The sequence below is a fragment of the Vanessa cardui genome, chromosome 4, assembly GCF_905220365.1.
Source record: "Vanessa cardui chromosome 4, ilVanCard2.1, whole genome shotgun sequence".
In the NCBI taxonomy this organism is placed as follows: Eukaryota; Metazoa; Arthropoda; class Insecta; order Lepidoptera; family Nymphalidae; genus Vanessa; species Vanessa cardui.
In genome coordinates this window covers 2,326,837-2,346,805 of record NC_061126.1, presented here as the reverse complement: position 1 = coordinate 2,346,805, position 19,969 = coordinate 2,326,837, and the positions used below count along the sequence as shown (strand labels likewise).

At 30.8% G+C, this 19,969-nt stretch overlaps 1 protein-coding gene and 1 long non-coding RNA gene across 2 annotated transcripts in view; one reads left to right on the top strand and one right to left on the bottom strand.

The window, feature by feature from the left end:
• LOC124544210 (cholecystokinin receptor type A-like) overlaps window positions 1–19,969 on the bottom strand; it is a 61,395-nt gene that overhangs the window by 18,946 nt on the left and 22,480 nt on the right. The window contains exons 2-3 of the mRNA XM_047122673.1: window positions 19,705–19,953; window positions 7,461–7,575 (exon numbers count right to left, since the gene is read on the bottom strand). Of these exons, the coding sequence (XP_046978629.1) occupies window positions 7,461–7,575; window positions 19,705–19,944 (355 nt within the window). The 5' untranslated portion in view covers window positions 19,945–19,953. The remainder of the gene's footprint in view (window positions 1–7,460; window positions 7,576–19,704; window positions 19,954–19,969) is intronic.
• LOC124544163 lies at window positions 13,693–14,588 on the top strand. Its single transcript, XR_006967520.1, has 2 exons — window positions 13,693–14,047; window positions 14,322–14,588. It is a non-coding gene; the product is annotated as an uncharacterized LOC124544163 (long non-coding RNA).

Sequence of the window (19,969 nt, the reverse complement as noted above, 5' to 3'; positions counted from 1 at the left end):
ATATACGATACAATTTCTACAGAAGTATTTTATATTTTTAGAACATTATTTACTATATTTACAAGTAAGAGTAAATAAATAAATATTGGACAACATCACATATATTACTCTGATCCCAATGTAATTAGCTAAAGCACTTGTGTTATGGAAAATCAGAAGTAAAGACACACATACACATAAACCCAACTTAACGTAGAAAACTAATGAACGTTTTTCTACAACCGTTTGGCCGGGAATTGTACCCTGCAACTCGAAGTGACCCATGAAAACCGGTGGACACACTACTCGACCACAGAGGTCGTCAAAGTTTTTATTTAAAGTATGGTAAGTAGTAGTAGTAACATCTTCAAATCAAATCAAATCAAATCAATTTTATTCAAGTAAACTTCACAATGAAGCGTTTTTGAATCGTCAATAATCAAATACTACCACCGTTTCGGAAAGCAGCTTCTAGCGAGAAGAAACGGCAAGAAACTCGCATAGTTGCTCTTTTCAAATAAACACATTTACAATGCTGTTATTGACAGTAATTAGCGTCCTTTGATGGAACCCGAGCCTAACTCCAGGCGTTTCTCTCTAAAAAGTACTCTTTTAATGAATAGTATGATTTATTTATTAATTTAGTCTTAATAATATTTTTAAATTTTGAAAATGGTAAATTGATTATATTTTCCGGTATCTTATTATATATGCGTATACCATTGCCCAAAAACGTTCTATTTACCGCATGCAAGCGGAAACTGGGGGTTACAAGTTTATTCTTATTTCTTGTATTAATTGTATGTACATCAGCATTGATATAATAATTTTTAATATTATTTTGTATAAAGATTATATTATCATAAATATATTGTGAAACAGCCGTTAATACACCTATTTCTTTAAATTTCTCGCGTTATGATGTCCTGGAGCTTATATTGTAAATAGATCGGATAGCTCTTTTCTGTAGAATAAAAACAACTTCAATCTCTGCCGCATTACCCCATAACAACATTCCATATGACATAATACTGTGAAAATTACTAAAATAAACTAGTCTAGCAGTACTTATGTCCTTGAGTTTTCTAATTATTTTTATTGCATAAATGGCACTACTTAGTTTTCTTGCCAGGGCATACAAATGGGTGCCCCACTGCAGTTTGGAGTCAAGGGTTATCCCTAAAAAGACCGTCGACTCAACAAACTCAAGCCTTTCATTTTTCAAAGTTGTCCAACCTATATTAGTCTTAATCTAATATAGGTTGGACGGACAATTTTCTCCGCGTCTACTTTGATATAATGAGTTAAAACCGAAAAAATATTCGACATAAATATTTTGTACAGCATATGTTACCTAAAAGTCTAAAATATACAACAGTTTCATATTTATCACCGACTAAAAATAAAAATTAAAAAACAATCTTATTACTATAAAATATTTAGCATTTTACTCATACGCGTAAAATATATGACATATTTCCACATAAAATGTGGCGATATGATTAAAAGATTCGTCGTTTATTATAGCGTACTTTTTGTAAATATATTGGGAAACTTAATTAAAACTTGCAAATTGATTTGTTTATATAAGAAATCAGACAATTTTAGTGATGAGTGGTAAAATTTTAACGAGTTTAAACTTTAATATTGTAATAAAGTTAACCTTTAATAAGGTCTGAGTCAGTGATCTACTTAGCCAAAGATTGCAATTTGAGGCGAGCTAAAATGAGTTTTTTTTTTTAATTTAATTTCGTGTTCAGCGACGAAAGAAAATGTGGGGACCTACTCGAATCAATTATTATTAGTCCGTTATATTTCCTTAATATCGATTTGCGAGATAGTATTCAACTATTACTTTCTTATTGCTAACGAATCTTGACATTAGTGAAACCTAAAAATCTAGATTTGTGCTTACATGTACAGTGTTTTTTTCTTTTTTAAACTCTAAATGTTTTATAATATCGCAATGTTATGAATTACGAAAATGGTAACACTGATTCTATTTAATTTTAAATAAAGAATACAATTTTATGTATTATTTGTAACCTGGATTTATTTCTAATTATGAACGTATGACTAAATATAATTCAATGCTTTAGCTATTTATAAATCAACTAACGAAACCTTAGACTTCCGTGTAGTAGTGCAAAAAGCATTAAAAGGATAACACCTCGTCTTATTACCTCCACTGACAACAAGAGGGGTGGGTAGTTTTTTGCGCAGACGATTGGAATTGCAATTCAACGGGGAAATGCTGCTAGCTTTCCTGCTAACATTCCACGCGGTCATGATTTATACAGTAATTATTTTTAATTCTTATTTGTACTTATACATATAGTTAAGGACTTAACGTTAGAATATTTTATGAAAATAAGTATAATTTAACAAGCGGCACTGTTACATTCTATATAGTACAATTTAATAATTAAAAATTCTACATGTGTATGTATTCCATTGTTAATACGTAATATCTTCGAATCAGTATTAATGCATGCTAAATTATACCCTTTTATTAAAAGGTTGGTGAGAAAATACAGTTTTATAGAAATTGCGATTAAAATAAGTTTGTTTATTGATATACAGAAAATATATATATATATCTAGCCATTCATAAATAACAGAATTCTGAGATACAAAACATACTAAAAGAAGACGTAAATGGTTGCTTAAGCAAGCAATGCTTCTTTATTATAATAAAAATGTTTTGACGCAACGAAAACAAATATTGCATTTACGTCTCGTGACATGGTGTCTTGGCTATACATGTATAAGATGTAACAGCTACAGACATCCGTCAATACTCTGGATAATCTAATTGATATCAGAATTAACTATTCCTGATGTATTAGACTGTACAATTTATAAATTATTAACTAATGTTTATTGTTCCAGACACTTGATAATTGATTGTCATTAGTAGATAATTGATTATATTAATTACCTTATTGTATAGTGTTATCTAAGTTTTTATTAAATTCTACGTTTTATTCGAACATGTGAGATCTATTTTCTTGAAATACATGTATCACATAACTTCATGCTTTCCTTGGTGTTTCATAATAATCTAGACATAAATATGTCTTTGATGTAAAAGTTCTAAATATTTCTACAACAACTTAAATGGTTTGAAACCGCAATCATCGGTTAAAATGAACGCGTTCTAACCACTGGGCAATCTCGACTCATTTCAAACAAACTTTTTCAAGAGTTCAAACGTAGGTAATCAAGCTTTTATTTTTTTAATATTCCAGTTCTCTAAGCAAAAATATATAACATCACTTATTGTTCTCAAAAGCAAATATCTCTTACAATTTTTAAAACGAAATTGTAAAGTCTCCTTGCTTGTCAATCAAAGTAATACTAGTAGAATCATCTCAGCTGGAATTGCGATTATTCATGTTTCCTATTACTGTCAACTAATGTGTTCATAAATAAAGTAGACATTGACTTTTTCATTGAAATGAGACAAGTTTTGTTTATGGGTACTTAAATCGCTGACACTTCGGAGGTAATCAGCGTGGAAGGTTGTAGTTTTCTTCTGTGGTCCAGAAGGAGGCAGCGGAGCGGGAAAAGCAAATATCATATCCAGACAAAAAATAATAAAGACGTCGTCTCGCAAATTCCACAGGCTAGGGCTTAAAAAATGGGATATAATCCTAGGGATGCGGGAGGTGAAGGATTCAAGTGTTTTGTTTCAGACGGCCCTGAATAAGAAGGCGGCCAGGATGGCCTCGCGCTACTACTATACACGCTAACGAGGACGCTACGTGGGCGAGATCACCTTCGTCCTAATCACTATATAGTTTAAAACAAAGTCGCTTTCTCTGCCCTTATATCCCCATGCTTGAATGATTAAAACTACGCAACGGATTTTGATACGGTTTTTTTAATAAATAGAGTGATTCAAGAAGAAGGTTTTATTTATAATACATGGACAATTAAGCTAATACTAAGTTACTAATCTGACTATTTTAGAAATTTCTTCATTGATGTACGCCAATTTTATTTTCATTTTTAACGAACCTCTTAAGTACTTTACCTAATATTATATATATAGCTAAACATTTGTAATAATTATATTATTGTATTTTGTGTCTCTCACATCTTCGAATAAAGAAAAAAATCTTTTATCTTTACATTGTAGTACTATAACATATTTATTCGTAAATAAACTCGTTCAACCCTAAGCCCTAACTCGTGGCGCCTGTTATATTCTTTTCTTATATTTTTTCTGTGTCCTTTGACAGATTTTATTTTGAAATAAACTGATTTATTTCAAAAGAAATCTATAGGTTTTAAAAACATGTTCTTACATTTTAGTGTTTTATTTATTATATATTGTTTAAAGTATTCCCTTTTGTTCCCTAAAAAGCCGACTTTTTGAACAAAACTGTTTCATACATAAATTTTCAATGCACTGATATTTTTAGACTCAAAAATCACGCTGTATAATGTATTGTCTTAGTCGTACAGGACGTAATACCCACAACTGATGATCAACTCTAAAAACGGGAGCAAAGCCACTAGGGATTACTATTACGAATATATTTGCAATCAATAACAACAACTACAGCCTCTATATGTCATTGCGGGGCTAAGGCCTTCTCCGTTTGAGGAGAAGGTTTGAAGTTTATTCCACGCTGCTCCAATGCTAGTTGGTGGATTCACACGTGGCAGAATTTCATTGAAATTAGACACATGCAGGTTTCCTCACCTTCTTCCTCTCCAATAGTGCTAGTTCAAAAATGGTTTATATTTTTTGTAATTCATGGTATAATGATCTTTATTATTAAAATGTATTTAAATCTATTATTCCTTATAGTATCTTCTTATATAAGATGTAATTATCGTCCTCAATTTACGTCAATTCAAGTTAATTACACCAACTAAAATGTACATAATATATTTGATACAAACGCTTGTTATAATCTATTTTATTAATTTATTAGATAGATAAGAAAAAATATATATTACCTTATAATATATTATATATTACCTTATACCTTAATCATAAGATTTGGACTTAATACCTGTTGACTTCCAAGCAGGATATATTAATTTTAAATAATTGTATTTAACTAACTTGACTTTGTATTTTGAAAAAGAGTAACTACTGTGTTTCTTGCCGGTTCTTCACAATAGAATCTACTTTCCGAACCGGAAGTAGCTTCACTTAATTGTAAAATGACGATTCAAAAGTGCTCGTAAAAGCCTACTTGAATAAAGTTTATTTTGATTTGATTTGAATAAACAAAAATTGTTAAAATGTAAGAAAAGTTTGGATGGATACCCATATTATATACTGCTTAGTAAAATTTGAAAATAACTGTTTGATTTATTATATATTTATAAATTTTGGTCTCACTGTTTTGGAAAAAACTCACGAAAATGAAATAAGAGACGAATGTGTGCTACATACACAGTTAGGTATTTTTAATTTTATACGTATGGAAATCTATTTGACATATTATCTCGGCTGATATTTGCATACAATTGAAATATTCAGGTAGAAACCTAAACCAGGTTTTAGTTTGTAGTTGTCTACATACATATTGAAATGTTCTGCTTCAGTATCAATATCAGTTACTTGACTAACTTTAACAGCCGCATCTGTGGATCTGAGGCTTTCATTTGTTCGTGTTGTTCGTTACAGAATCGTCTAGAGACGATTAATGAGAATTCCATTCGAATTTCAAATGTAAAGTGAGTGAGATACTAACAAGTTTTATTTAATGTTACGTTTAAACTACACATTTAGACTTTTTAGTAATTTTCTGACATTGCTTTTTTTCCCTCGAATGGATTGAGTCACATGAATTAAATTTCTATACATTCACTTTCATTGTACGTCATTCATATTATATTCCCTCTATAGATAGTCATCCATGGTTCAAAATTGACGAGTAACTATCTTTGTATTTACTAAAAAGAGGATACTATGGATCCTTACGTGGTTAATTTTCAATTTATAATATAACTAGCGAACTAACCTAGCTTGGCACAGTTGCAATGCTGGTACTAAATATACTACAGAATCTCTGTATTTACTAAAAAGATGATACTACGGATCCTTACGTGGTTCGTTTTCCATTTATAATATAACTAGCGAACTAACCTAGCTTGGCACAGTTGCAATGCTGGTACTAAATATACTACAGAATCTCTGTATTTACTAAAAAGATGATACTACGGATCCTTACGTGGTTCGTTTTCCATTTATAATATAACTAGCGAACTAACCTAGCTTGGCACAGTTGCAATGCTGGTGCTAATAAAAAAAAAAGTAAAGTAACAGCCTGTAAATTCCCACTGCTGGGCTAAAGGCCTCCTCTCCCTTTAAGGAGAAGGTTTGGAACATATTCCACCACGCTGTTCCAATGCGGGTTGGTGGAATACACATGTGGCAGAATTTGTATGAAATTTGTCACATGCAGGTTTCCTCACGATGTTTTCCTTCACCGCTGAGCACGAGATGAATTATAAAGACGAATTAAGCACATGAATCAGCGGTGCTTGCCTGGGTTTGAACCCGCAATCATCGGTTAAGATGCACGCGTTCTAACCACTGGGCCATCTCTGCTCTGCTGTGCTAATAATACTACATAATGTCTTTATATACAACGTTAACAGTTTTTCAGTCATTAGACAAATACAAACCACATGATATTGATGTTTTAAATCTGTAATATCTACGAAAGTAAGCATTTGAATAACATGCTTTAAAATGACATTTTAATCTATATTAAATGCACGATGTTAGTACATTGGATAAGGATTAATGTCGTATAGGTGAAAATCGCTTCAAAAATAAGTTATTCTCATAAAAATAAAAAGATAAAAATGGTTATGGTGGGCTATCCCTATAAGGATTTATATAAATAATTGCGGACTTTTTTGTAGATCTTTTTAACGTATGCAATTCTGTATTACATGATTTTGATCTATCATTACAGTGCGGTAGAATATGTTCCAAACTTTCTCAAAGGGAGATGAGGTCTTAGCCCAGTAGTGGGAAATTTACAGGTTGTTGTTGTTGTTGTTCTCTGCTATGTTATGCATGAAATATACAGAAAAATCAACATCAAAATCCTTTACGTAATTTTAAAGATCTAAGCATACACAGGGACAGACAGACAGCGGTAAGATTGTTTTATACTGTGTAAAATGACGATTCAAAATTGATAACAAAAGTTACATATTTTTACTGTATTTTACAATATCACATAGTAACAAAAGAGCTAATCTGACTCTGTTCAAAAATGTTACGACGCATTGCATTTTCGTCGACCGAGGTTGGAAATTATGTTATAATAAGATCCAATCGTAAAAGAGGGCACATGTGGGAGGCACGTACAGAATCGACGTGTCCCAATTAGGGATGTCTCTCCATAAATAACTTGATATTGAAATTGTTAAGGCGAATGAATTCATATGAAACGATTGAAATAACTAACTATACATTAAATTATGGAAAAACTTACCTTGTAGGAATGGTATTAATTTGCAAAGCGCGGCGCCAAACAGAAACCGCCTATATATTTGTCCAACGAGTGTGAAAGGGAGGCAGAATACTCCCAGCAGGAAATCTGATATTGCCTGTAAATAAATAAATATATTAGTATTTATGGCAAGAGAAACCTAAAGGACTTACAATTTGTATAATAAAAAGTATATATAAAATTAATAGTTGAAAACTAATTTTGGCTACAGCGTCTATCTCAAGACTTGTGATATAACTGTGTATAATATATTTCATTGCATATGTATGACCTACCAGAGAGAGACTTAAGTGTTCTCTCAATCAAATAATCAGTACATTCCAACCCTAATAATTAAATAATTTATAACGACTTCCCAGTGCTTCATCATGATGGTTTCCTTTATCTTTGAGCACAAGATGAATTTTAGAGACAGCTGAGACAGCTGAGTAGTCGTGTCTATAATTTTTAAATACATATGAATTCAGGACTTCGAATTCTGTAGCACTATAATACCTTATAATATACATACCGTATAAAGTAAAAATTTATTGTTTTTTTATGATTTTCTGAAAGAATTTTTCTATCCAATGAAAATGCCGTATCAAACGGAACATACATTATGCTAGATTTGGTTAGCTTCTGTTCTTATGAGATAAGCTCTGTTCATGTAAAAACGAAGCTTTTAACGCTCACTAACTTTCACCGAAATATATCATTCAGATTAAATGAATATAACTATTGGTCTTACTTTTCGAATAGATATTAAAACTAGTAGGAAAAATAGGACGTTTGGCAACTTCAAATATACTTTAACGCCCGTACTGAACCAATTTTTATACGGCTTTCATCAATATGCGGAGAGATTTACGATAAAGGTTTTGTTGTATAATACATATACCTATATAGTAAATAAGTTATCAAGTCCATTGCGCTTCATATATTATGTACGTCAACTTTCTCAATATTATGTAATTCAGTCTTAATATTACAAATATTACAAATTCGAAAGACTGTTACTGTCTTTGTTTATCTGTTTGTCATGCTTTCTTGGACAATCATAAATTTGAACCTGATTACGACACTAAATTTATATATAAACAAATATAGACATGGGCCACTTCGCAGATTTATTTATTTATTTATTTATTCATAGGTACACAAACAGAATACAATCAGAACATACATTAAAATTACGAAATTACACAATTTTGAGCTAGATTACATTCCTAAGCATGTGTACACGGCATGCTCATATCAATTATACATGGTTATTGGTTATTCGACGCACAATAATTTGTTGAAGAGCACATATGTTTCATAGACAATACTAAGATGGCATTATTTCACATTGGAATTTTTAATTAAATAAAAATAAAAAAATATATAGATATTTTTTTTTAGTCTTTGCTTTTAATCGTCTCACGTATACTAAGATTTCTTGAAAGCTCTAGTTATACTAATGCACGTCGATATTAATAATTTAAGTGGAGTGGCGCGCCTTCGTGCGTGAACATACCTGCCTTAAATTCGCTTTTGTATCACGTAAATTCTAATAATTCTTTAGTTACAAAAATCAACCAACACGATACTCGCTACAACGGACCAAACTTGCTACTCAGCACTTATTGGGTCTATTTTATGAGACATGTGTGGGTGCATAATGAAAGCCTTACGTGATGTATTTAAACAATAATTTTATTTTATAAGTAGAATTGAATTTGTCATCTATTTTTGTATGTTATATGAGCAATTTATTACTATAAACTTCCTTAAGTTTATGGGTAGGGATTTCCTTAATCCGTCTTATACGATAAATACGTTTTACCTGACAGTTACGTTAGTTAAAGTCGAAAGGCTGAAAAAATGAAAACTATTTTCAACCGACTTCCAAAAGGAGGAGGTTATCAATTCGTCTGTATTTTTTTTTTATGTTAGTTACCTCATAACTTTTCACTGGGTGGACCGATTTTGATAATTTTTTTTTTGTTTGAAAGGTAGTGCTTCCCGTGGGGTCCCACTTTTTTATTTCTTTTTACGATGATGGTATCCATGTGAAAACGACATAAGTCTTAAATTTGCATTATGTATATGCGCGACAAATAGGTGAATAACTGAAAATCACGTTAACCAATTTTGATAATTCTTTTTTTATTATAAAATATATACTTCAAGGGTAATTTGGTGAAAGTTTGGTAAGGTTCTGAGCACAGGATCCATGACAAAGTAACGGAACGGAAGGGAACGGAACAATTCTGAGGAGCACGTTAGCGATACTCGGTCGAATCTTTTATTTATAGGTTATTTGGATATTTGAGTCACCTTCCGTAATGTGGTTATGTTTATGTAATTATCATAGTCGAATATTATAATCAACTAGCTACCCACCCCGGCTTCGCACGGGTGCAATACTGATACTAAATATACTACAGAATTTGTTTATACACGACATCACATCGCAAACTTCTAAAATTATCAGTGTTTCTTTACTATATTGTTCATATTTTATATACACAAACCTTCCCCTTGAATCACACTATCTTTTAAATAAAACCGCATCAAAATCCGTTGCGTAGATTTAAAGATATAGGGACAGAGAAAGCGACTTTGTTTTATACTATGTAGTGATGGAACTTCTATACGGCTCGCAGTTAGGGTGCGATATGGGGCAGAATTTCTTACTATCTTTAATCAAATTTTGTGTATGTGATGTGATGTCATATGATGTACGAAATATATTTGGTCTTTTTCAAAGTTTTTTTGTTGAGTTCGATTACAGCTCTTTCGAGGGATCCTTGTAGTTCACGCCGCGTGACGTATTAAATCCGCATTTTCGAAAGTCTATTTTTGCTTTATTCGCAAGTTTCCTTTGAAATTGTCCTCGAAGTAGTTTCTGACTCATATAAACGGAACGTTTAATCTATCCATATTAAAAAAAATTAGTTAGTCAACATCAGCTTCACTTAAAATCAAAAAATAAATAAAATTTTAACAAAAAGAAAAACCGACTTCAAACAAAACACTATTTTAAAACAAATGAATATGCACGAAAAAGTAATAAAAATAATTGCGTATTCAACATATTTTTTAGAGTCTTCCTAAGTTAAATGAAATGAAAAATATTAGACTACTTAAAAGTCGATTAACGATTATATCATGTAGTTATAATTATTGTTATATTTGGAGTCGGTGTCAGCCAATAAAACCCTACAGTATATCTATCAAAAAACAATACGAGAATACTTTAACAAATATGTTTTTTACAAATTACCTTTTACACAATAATATACTGGATCAATCAAGTGGCTCGTATCGCTTCTTTCTTTTGATTGTTGGGGCAAGGGCACCGTGGCTGACACCGAATATACCAATAACTATAACTACATGATATGATCGTTAATCGACTTTTAAGTAGTCTAATATTTTACATTTCATTTAACTTAGGAAGACTCTAGAAAATATGTTGAATACGCAATTATTTTTATTACTTTTTCGTGCATATTCATTTGTTTTAAAATAGTGTTTTGTTTGAAGTCGGTTTTTCTTTTTGTTAAAATTTTATTTATATTTTATTTATTTCGTAAAAAATATTTTACAATCAAACATAATGTCTTGTAAAGACTCGATGTAAGTTTATACAATATAATGATGGATGAATCTACGTAAGCTATCTTCCTGGGCTACGTCAAATGATAAATTATATGTGTGTAACTTTACATAAAACAAAAATTTTTATGTAGTTTGCAATTTTGTGACGTAAAAAAATAAGTCGCTTAGCAGATCTTGTGACGGCATTAAAAGTCGTTTCAAGAATTTCATATTAATCATTATTAGTAACATAACTATTTAAGTACAGCTTTCATCGAGTAATAAATTTGTTTTAGATTGGATTATTGTCATAAATAAGCCTAAATTTCATTCAACAAACATTGTACTTTGCTTGTTAAAGTTTAAGTGCACAATAAACGCTGTAAAGGAACATTAAATACGAAAGAGCGAAATTTTATAGGATTTGTTATAAACAGAAATAAATACAACTTATAAACTAAGTGAGAGATGGAAAGTTGGATGTACAACATGAATGTGCACTACCTTTACGACGGTATGTGTATGTAACACGGCTAATAAATCCAAGTCACCTTTATAGTGGTGTGTAGAAAAATATAAACGTGTTACGGAAAATGAATGAAAATGCGCATCTATTAGATGACACGACCAACCTTCATTAGATTCAAAATCAAAATGACCTTTTAAAAGTTTCTTTCATTTATTTTATCTTTACGGATAAAAGGAACATAGAAGCATATTTTTTTATGGTATATATTGCTGGACGTTCATATAGTCCACCTGATGGTAAGTGGTCACCATCGCCCATCGACAGAGAAATATTAACCATTCCTTACATCACCAATGCGCCAACCAAACTTAAGAACTAAGATGTTATGTCCCTTATGCCTGTAGCTACACTGGCCTACTCATCCTTCAAACTAGAACACAAATATTCTGAGTGATGTTGGCGGTAGCGGTAGCTACTAAGTGGGTGGAACCTATCCAGACCCAGGAATTGCAGAGCATGTATCAAAATACAATAACCAAGCAATCACATGTTTATAATACGATATGTAAAGTAAAACTTGTAAGGAGTATTTATAAATTAGAAAATTTCATTGAACAGGTGCAAATACCAGGAGGTTATATTCGAGACTCAAAGACATTCAATAAAGGGTATGCAGTGTATGACCACCAGTAATAGTACTGCATTCACACATCCTCATTTACGCACATGGACAAAGCTTATTAGAAACTCGTCTATAAATATCCATTCGCATTTTATTCCAGAAAGGAAAAAATAGTTGTCAAAAATTTAAATTAAAACACATTGTTGATTTTGAAGAATTGCTTTGTAGTAACAATGCGTAGTTGAGTAGTAGTTGAGTAACAATGCGTCAATAGGTCAAGTTGATGTCTTTTAAATTGAGGAATCTAGTTAGATTCCTCAATTCAATAAAATATATTAATATCAATTAACTTTAAATTCGTTCACTTACAACGTATTCGTACACTTACACTAACGTAACTTACAAGTGTACGAATTAAAAATTCAAATAATTTTTTCTTAGTATTTAACATTCATGCATTTTGTTTAATATATCATAAACATGACAAATTTTATGACGATGATATTATTTTCACTAAGCTGCGTTTAATTTACACAGATGTGGTTATAATAAGTGGACCACAAATACTGCAGTATAACACGTATAGAGTTAATTAGTCACCAACATAGGATATAATATACAATAAATGAAAATCATCATCATTAATAATCAATCAAAATTATAAATAACGATTTTAGAATAGAACTTCGAAGTTTTCACTTAATTAATTATTTTAGTTCTAATCGTAATCTTAATCCTCGTATATGATTTAAAGTTGCATCTATTGGATTGGATTAGATAATTTCATAGGCGTTATCTGTGACCTAACAACGGTTAGGAGAATACGGTTATAATTACTACCCAGTGTTACCTATTTATGCGAGCGTGTATACCGCAGCTTAAATATATATATTCGAAGATATTTGATTACAAAACAACACTATTAAATTGAATAAGATACATAAGAACATATTGAATAAGAAGAATAAAAAAGCAAGTATCAAATTTTTACTACGGGGTGTCTTGTGTATAGATCGATTGTATTGCTACTGATTTTATACTAAAAAGTAAAGTAAAAAAGCATGTAGCACCTATTGTTAAGATAAGGCATCATCTTCATTAAGAAAGGCGGTTAGGACCTTATGCGGTATAAAAAAGCTGCTTATTATTATTATTATTAATTATTTTTTATGACATAGGTGGAAAACGAGCAGGAGGTTCAACTGATGAAAAGTGCATACCACCGCCCATGGACATCTGCAACACCAGGGGATTGCAGGTATGTTGCCGGCCTTTTAGGAAGGAGTTCACTCTCTTCTTGAAGGTGTTGTGCGAGGCAGAAAATGTCTACGAGACGATTGTTGATTGATTGTCTGACGATTTGACGAGATGTCCGAAGGTGAAATTCAGCAGCCCGGATTCACAACATTCCCCGTGAAAAATTCGGTAGAAGTTGCAGAGTGATCTAACATCTCTTTTAGGCTTGATCGTCGATAACTCGAGCCACTCTACGTTGGATACGGTCAAATGGAAGGAGCTGGTACTGGGTAACACCCGCCCAGAGGTGAGAGCAGCTGGGCGATTCCGAAACCCATTTTTCGACTCCATATGTGGGATTTCTAATGAAAACTCTATTTGGCATTCAGCAAACTCGAATTAAATCTACACTAGCGCCGTTTTGTGAGATTGAAAGTAATACGAACTAGTTTCAGTGAGAACTGTATTATTTGACATTAATTGGCATTCTGTATCTCGATTTCGAAATTAAAAAATGAAACTAATCTCGGCTAAATACGTCAAATTAAAAGTAGATCAAAGGTGGCGGAAGGCTTAAGCGAAAACTGTAAATCAATGTGATCTATTAATAATGTATCTTCGGACCAAATAAAACTACCTTGGCATGATATTATCACTCGGAGAATGTATCCTAACGTAAGCATACCTAAGTAGATCTTACTTTTAATCATTAAGAAAATGAAGTAATATTTATCTCGCATCTACGAATTACTAATAACTCATTGTCAAATAAGAATTTAAGATCTAATAATATATAGAAAATTATCAAAAACCTTTATGCTGTAAAGGCCTTGATCTGAGGTTTACAATTTTACACAGTTTTTCTTTAACATATAATAATGCTGATTATTATATTAAGGGTATTAGTTCCTTCTAATTAACATATCAATTTATTATCATTCTATTTCAGATGGATTGCATACATTTATATAAAACTACAGCTAAGTCAATAATATCTTACTAGAAAATATATTTACATATATAAATTATAGGTAAACAGATATAATTTATTACAACCAGATACCATACAAACTACACGGACAAATTGATGCTTCATGGTAAAGATTTAAGAACAATAAGTAGATACTTGAATTGAATTTCAATTTCTTTTCTAATTTAAGAAGCTGGATTCCTGCATACTGTTGTGTCTAACACATATTAGGATATTTAATAATAATAAAACAAAAAAATATTACATGTATTTCAAGTCAGTGGAATATATTACATTTTAAAGGAAAAGACAAAATAAGAAATTCTGATAAAATACAACTAGTACAAACATGAATAAGTGTGTTAATAAAAAAAAATAGTATAGACATTGCAAATATTTTAACTATTTAATAAAATGAAGTGTTATAAATTGTTAAATGTTAGATAATGTACACTATTCTATTAATGTTATTTAATATAAAAATAACTTATTAAATGAATATATTCCAATTAGGTATGTTTGTATTTCAATTATTTATTTAAATTAAGTGTAATGAATTATTAAATGTCAGTTACTTTACTAATCTAATTGTAATATTTTCTTATTTGAAGACCATTGTAATAAACAGATACTGTAATGATAATAATTTGTATTTCTATATGTACAAAAACAGTATTGCATAAATAATAAAACAACAAAATGTGTAAAATTTTTTAATGTTTCATATACAAATCCCAAATATGTTTTCCTCCCTCGTTAAAATATGGATCATTTTGTGTAGAAATGATAGAATCTATAGATGCTATTCCTGTATTATCACATGTTTTTCTGCCATGCTGGTATGCTGTGAGCATCAATGGTATCACTAAAATAAATAAAATAGTATTAAAAACACATTAATCATATTATAAAGAAGCTGAAAAATAACATACATATGTGAATTGTATTACATACTAAATTATATACATTATTTACTGAATGTCTGAACATTCGTCTGAATCAACCAAATTAGACTTAAATAATTACTCAAACTAGTAGTTGTATATTACATTGTTTGTATATTATGTAGTACAACTTTTAGGAGTAGCACCATCAGGATGCTTTCTAATTAAGTTGAGAATTTATAATTACAGTTAATATACATTATAGGCATTAGGCATATATTTAATGACCAGTGTTTATAACGTAAAAATTATATAATTAAATTTTTGGGATTATTGTATTCCGAACATAGAAAATAAATAGGTATGTAGGTACTTACTTCATCATTAGAATTCCATAATAAATCTAAACGGTAGTGATTAAAAGTAGTTACGGATAAACTTTCGATTCAATTAAATTCTTTGTTTAATAGCAATTTACTATATTTACTTGATATTTTATTATTAAATATTAATGTTAAACATTTATGTTGACATTTATACTTTTTTTGACAAAATTTTACGCAAAGGTAATCTGTCTTCAGCCAGATATTAATAAAATATTTCTGATTTTGCGTTATAAATTATTTTAAACTATAAAATAAATTATTTATAATATATTTAGCATGAATCATGAAGTCATTTATTTTTCAAATCATTAGTTTATTAGAAATTTCTAATCGGGAATGTTTTTTAAAAAATCGGTAATTGAAGTGTTTGCACTAGCATCTCGCTTCACAGTTTTCGCTTCACATGATTTGACTTATCGTTGCGGAATACCAAATATTTTTCCATTCAAGGTCGTTTCGATATGAGTTAAGAAATGAAAACTGTTTCAAATCCTAATGTGGTTTTTGCAGAATCGCACGGCAGTACTCCATGTGAGGCCGAATTTGCGCCTTGTAAAATTTTTGGGATGGGCCGACGTGATCTACTGTCTCGCCTTATTATTATAATCCATACAGATTTCCCTACTTTAAACACAACAATATTTAGGTAATTTTATAATAAATTAAACATTCTTAAATAAGGCTTATAAGTTAAACTTATAAGCCTAAACTGATGTATGAAATTTTAATAACAGTGCTCTGAATTTACTGCGGGTAAAATAGATTGCATGTTCTAGCGATCTATTTCACACCTACGACGGTCCTATAATAAAAGTGCTTAATTGCGTATATAGACACTTAATAACACTCGCGTTACTTAATGGTACGAGACCTCGAATCGTATTCAAGGAAACGTTTTAGGTCATCTTTTCCATATTCCTCTTCTTATTAAATGTTGTGCCATATCTGGATTCTGGGATCAGTTGTTTTTTCTTTTGTATTCCATTGGTACTGATGAAAAATACGTATATTCAAATCCAGTTCTTAGCAGAGATTAGATTAGAGATTAGATTAGAGATAGCAGGAAAAAAATCATTGATTTTTTAGTAAAAGTTTTATTAATAAATCATTACTCACTCATCTTCAACATTTCAAGTTTCATGAATAGATCCGACTTTTTCATGCAAAGCTCAGAATTTTCCAATACACCGACTTTTGTCTGCGCTGCTTGGGCAAGCGTTTGTCTTTATTGACATTACAAAAAAATATGATATCGCAATAGATACGCTATAAACCTTCGTGTTCACGTGATGGCAAGCAGACGGAGCTCTGCAGCATTCTATGGCCTTTGTGCAATTCCATCTGGGTTGGTAAAACCCATCAGATATCGTACCCCCAAACAACATTGCTCACCGTTGTTGTGTTCCGGTTTGATGAGTGAGTGAGCCAGTGTAATTACAGGCACCTAAGTAGAATACGTCTTAGCTCTCAAAATTACTGGCAAAGGGAATGACGACCAAGTGGCCCCTTTACTTATACGCCTATCTACGTATATATGATATGATATAGATATGATGTCGATTTAGGATAAAGATATCCGTGTTGAGAAAATTAGATGGTTGACTAATAATCCATAAATAAGCAGAGCCTCATAGTTTATTTTGAGAAAGATATTTAAAGGAATACAAATATCAACTTCCTTTTAACTCTCTTACTTGTAAATATTGTAAAGAATGTTCTAAAAATATACATGAGTTCCGAAGAAGTTGTATCGTATATAATATTGTACTCGGAATAAGAATGCAGCATTACAGCATCTCAGAAAAGGTACAAAATTATTCAATTGCAGAATTCAATCTCAAATCAAAAAAATCTGGAAGAGCCTTTGGATGTTAAAGGATTTTATAAAAGTAATGCCATTTTAGATGAAGACACACCTTGGGAATAAATTATTGCCTCGGCTGTTACAAAGAGAAATATAAAAGACTTGCGTTGTAAATGAAATTTTGAAAAAATAAAATAATTAAATTAAAAAGTCCCACTGAGTCTCTTTCGTTAGTTATTTGGAGGCCAGTAAGTTTAAATATACCATATTTTGACATTTTGACTTTTGATTGAGGTATTGCGGAAAAAACAGCATTTATACTTTTCTCGGTGTATTGACGAAAAATTTTTTTCTATCAATGATTACAAGGAAAATTTTCCTCGAATATGGGAATTGGGAATTCATTGACATTTTCTCGTTAACTATAAAATATTAAGACCATCGGATTAATTGTTTTACATTTCATTCAAAGAACTTTTGTTCGGCGAATATTTTTAGTTGGTGTTTAAAGGACATATTTGAGTAATACTTTTGATACGTTAAATTTACATAGAAGTTCCATTTTGGCACTCGTGAACCTATTATGGTACATTTTTGTTTCCACGAAATTTGTTCCTCATAAGTTAATGTTACCGGTGAAGCGCAGAACGCTATTAGTATTCACGAATAATACCTTCATGGAAACATATTTTTGAACTTTACATATTGTAACAACTAAGTTATGTGCGACTTTTGAGAGCCGAAATGGCCCAGTGGTTAGAACGCGTGCCTCGTAAACGATGATGCGAGTTCAAACCTAGGCAAACACCACTGAATATTTATGTGCTTAATTGTTTATAATTTATTTCGTGCTAGGCGGTGAAGGAAAACATCGTGAGGGAACCTGCATGTGTCTAACTTCATAGAAATTCTTCCACATGTGTATTCCACCAACCCGCATTGGAAGAGCGTGGTGGAATTTGTTACAAACCTTCTCCCCAAAAAGGGAGAAGAAGCCCAGCAGTGGGAAATTTACAGGCTGTTATTGTGCGGCTCTTATAGATAAAGTTTATTTCAAAGTCAATAACTATCCTGTATTATTATTATTTTTATGTCTCCTCTGGTCTATGTTTTCCGTGTGATTGGTTTATTTTATTTTTATTTTGTATTTATTAATTTCGTGTACCCTTTTAATTACCAGGTTGTCAATTAAGTATTAGGGACAAAACATTTTTTTTTGCTTTATTATAATATGGTACTGTATTAACCCGAGCCCCTTTATATTTTATAAGAAAAAGCTTTTATATTTTGCATACAATAATTATTTTTTTAATAACTGTTACAATTTCCATGTTTTAGTTTGTAAAGAAGATTGTAAAGATCAAATTAGGTGGTTATTTTAATACTTTACACGGTGTTATTGGGTTATTAGTGTATATTTTTTGTTTATAATTCCTCTAGAATTACACGTTAACAAACATTTTCTCAAGTGTTAGAATTAATGGTAAACATATACTTTGTGGTACACTAAAACAAAATAGTTAAAGTCAATTGTGAATGTTCCCAGTAAGTGCAAAGGCGGGTTGGAAACGAACATAAATTTAAGCTTATTGATATTTATTTTTCTAAAAGGTATACTTTTATTTATACTAATATTATAAAGGGGTCAAATTTGTTCGTTTATTTGTACGGGGTGATCTCAAAAAGTAATAATTTTTCAAAAAGGTATAAATTATATTAACATTATAATATTTTGATTAATTATATATTATATATAAACTCTATTTGATATTTCAGTGCAATCTTTATAAGGGTATTAATTAATTAAAAAGCTAACACACTTTCTAAATGTAGATTCTCAAGAAATCAAAATATATTGTATTCAAGTACAAACACTTTTGAATAGTAATGATAAACGATATAAATGAAGCTTCCATTGGTTTGTAATACAGATTCAGCCGAAAAATGAAAATAAATATAATTATATAAAAAATAGTTATGATTTCACTTCATTTTGATTTTTTTTTAATAAATGTACGAAATTTTTATACAAAACCAATATTTTATCTATAAATTTCAAATAATCTCATGCGCAGTCAAATATCACAAAGAAATTTGTATTCATAAGATGATAAAATCTACTACTTGTGTGTTCACCATTCACCATGGAAAGAGGTGTAAAACTTCTAGTTAAGAGAAGAATAGCCTTGTCCAAAAGTTAAATATTATATAAAAGAAAAATATGACTCAAATGCGTTCATTAAACTTAGTTTCAGAAGTATTAATTTTACTCGACGCTCAATACTTACCAAATTCAACAAATACACGTTCGTGACTGTCCTCATTCGTCGATTGCTCGCCAGTGTTGCTATCACGAGGCAGTTTCCAGATATCGAGAGCATGAAGATCAGGAAATACGGAGGAAGAACGAAACGCCATTCGTATGCGTTGCTGACGATGCTGACGTTCCTAACGGTCACATTTGTGACGCTCGAAGTCGCTTTCCTCACTAACGAACTGGCGTTGTATAAAGTTATGTTGGATTCCATTTTTGAAATCTGGAACAGAAAATAT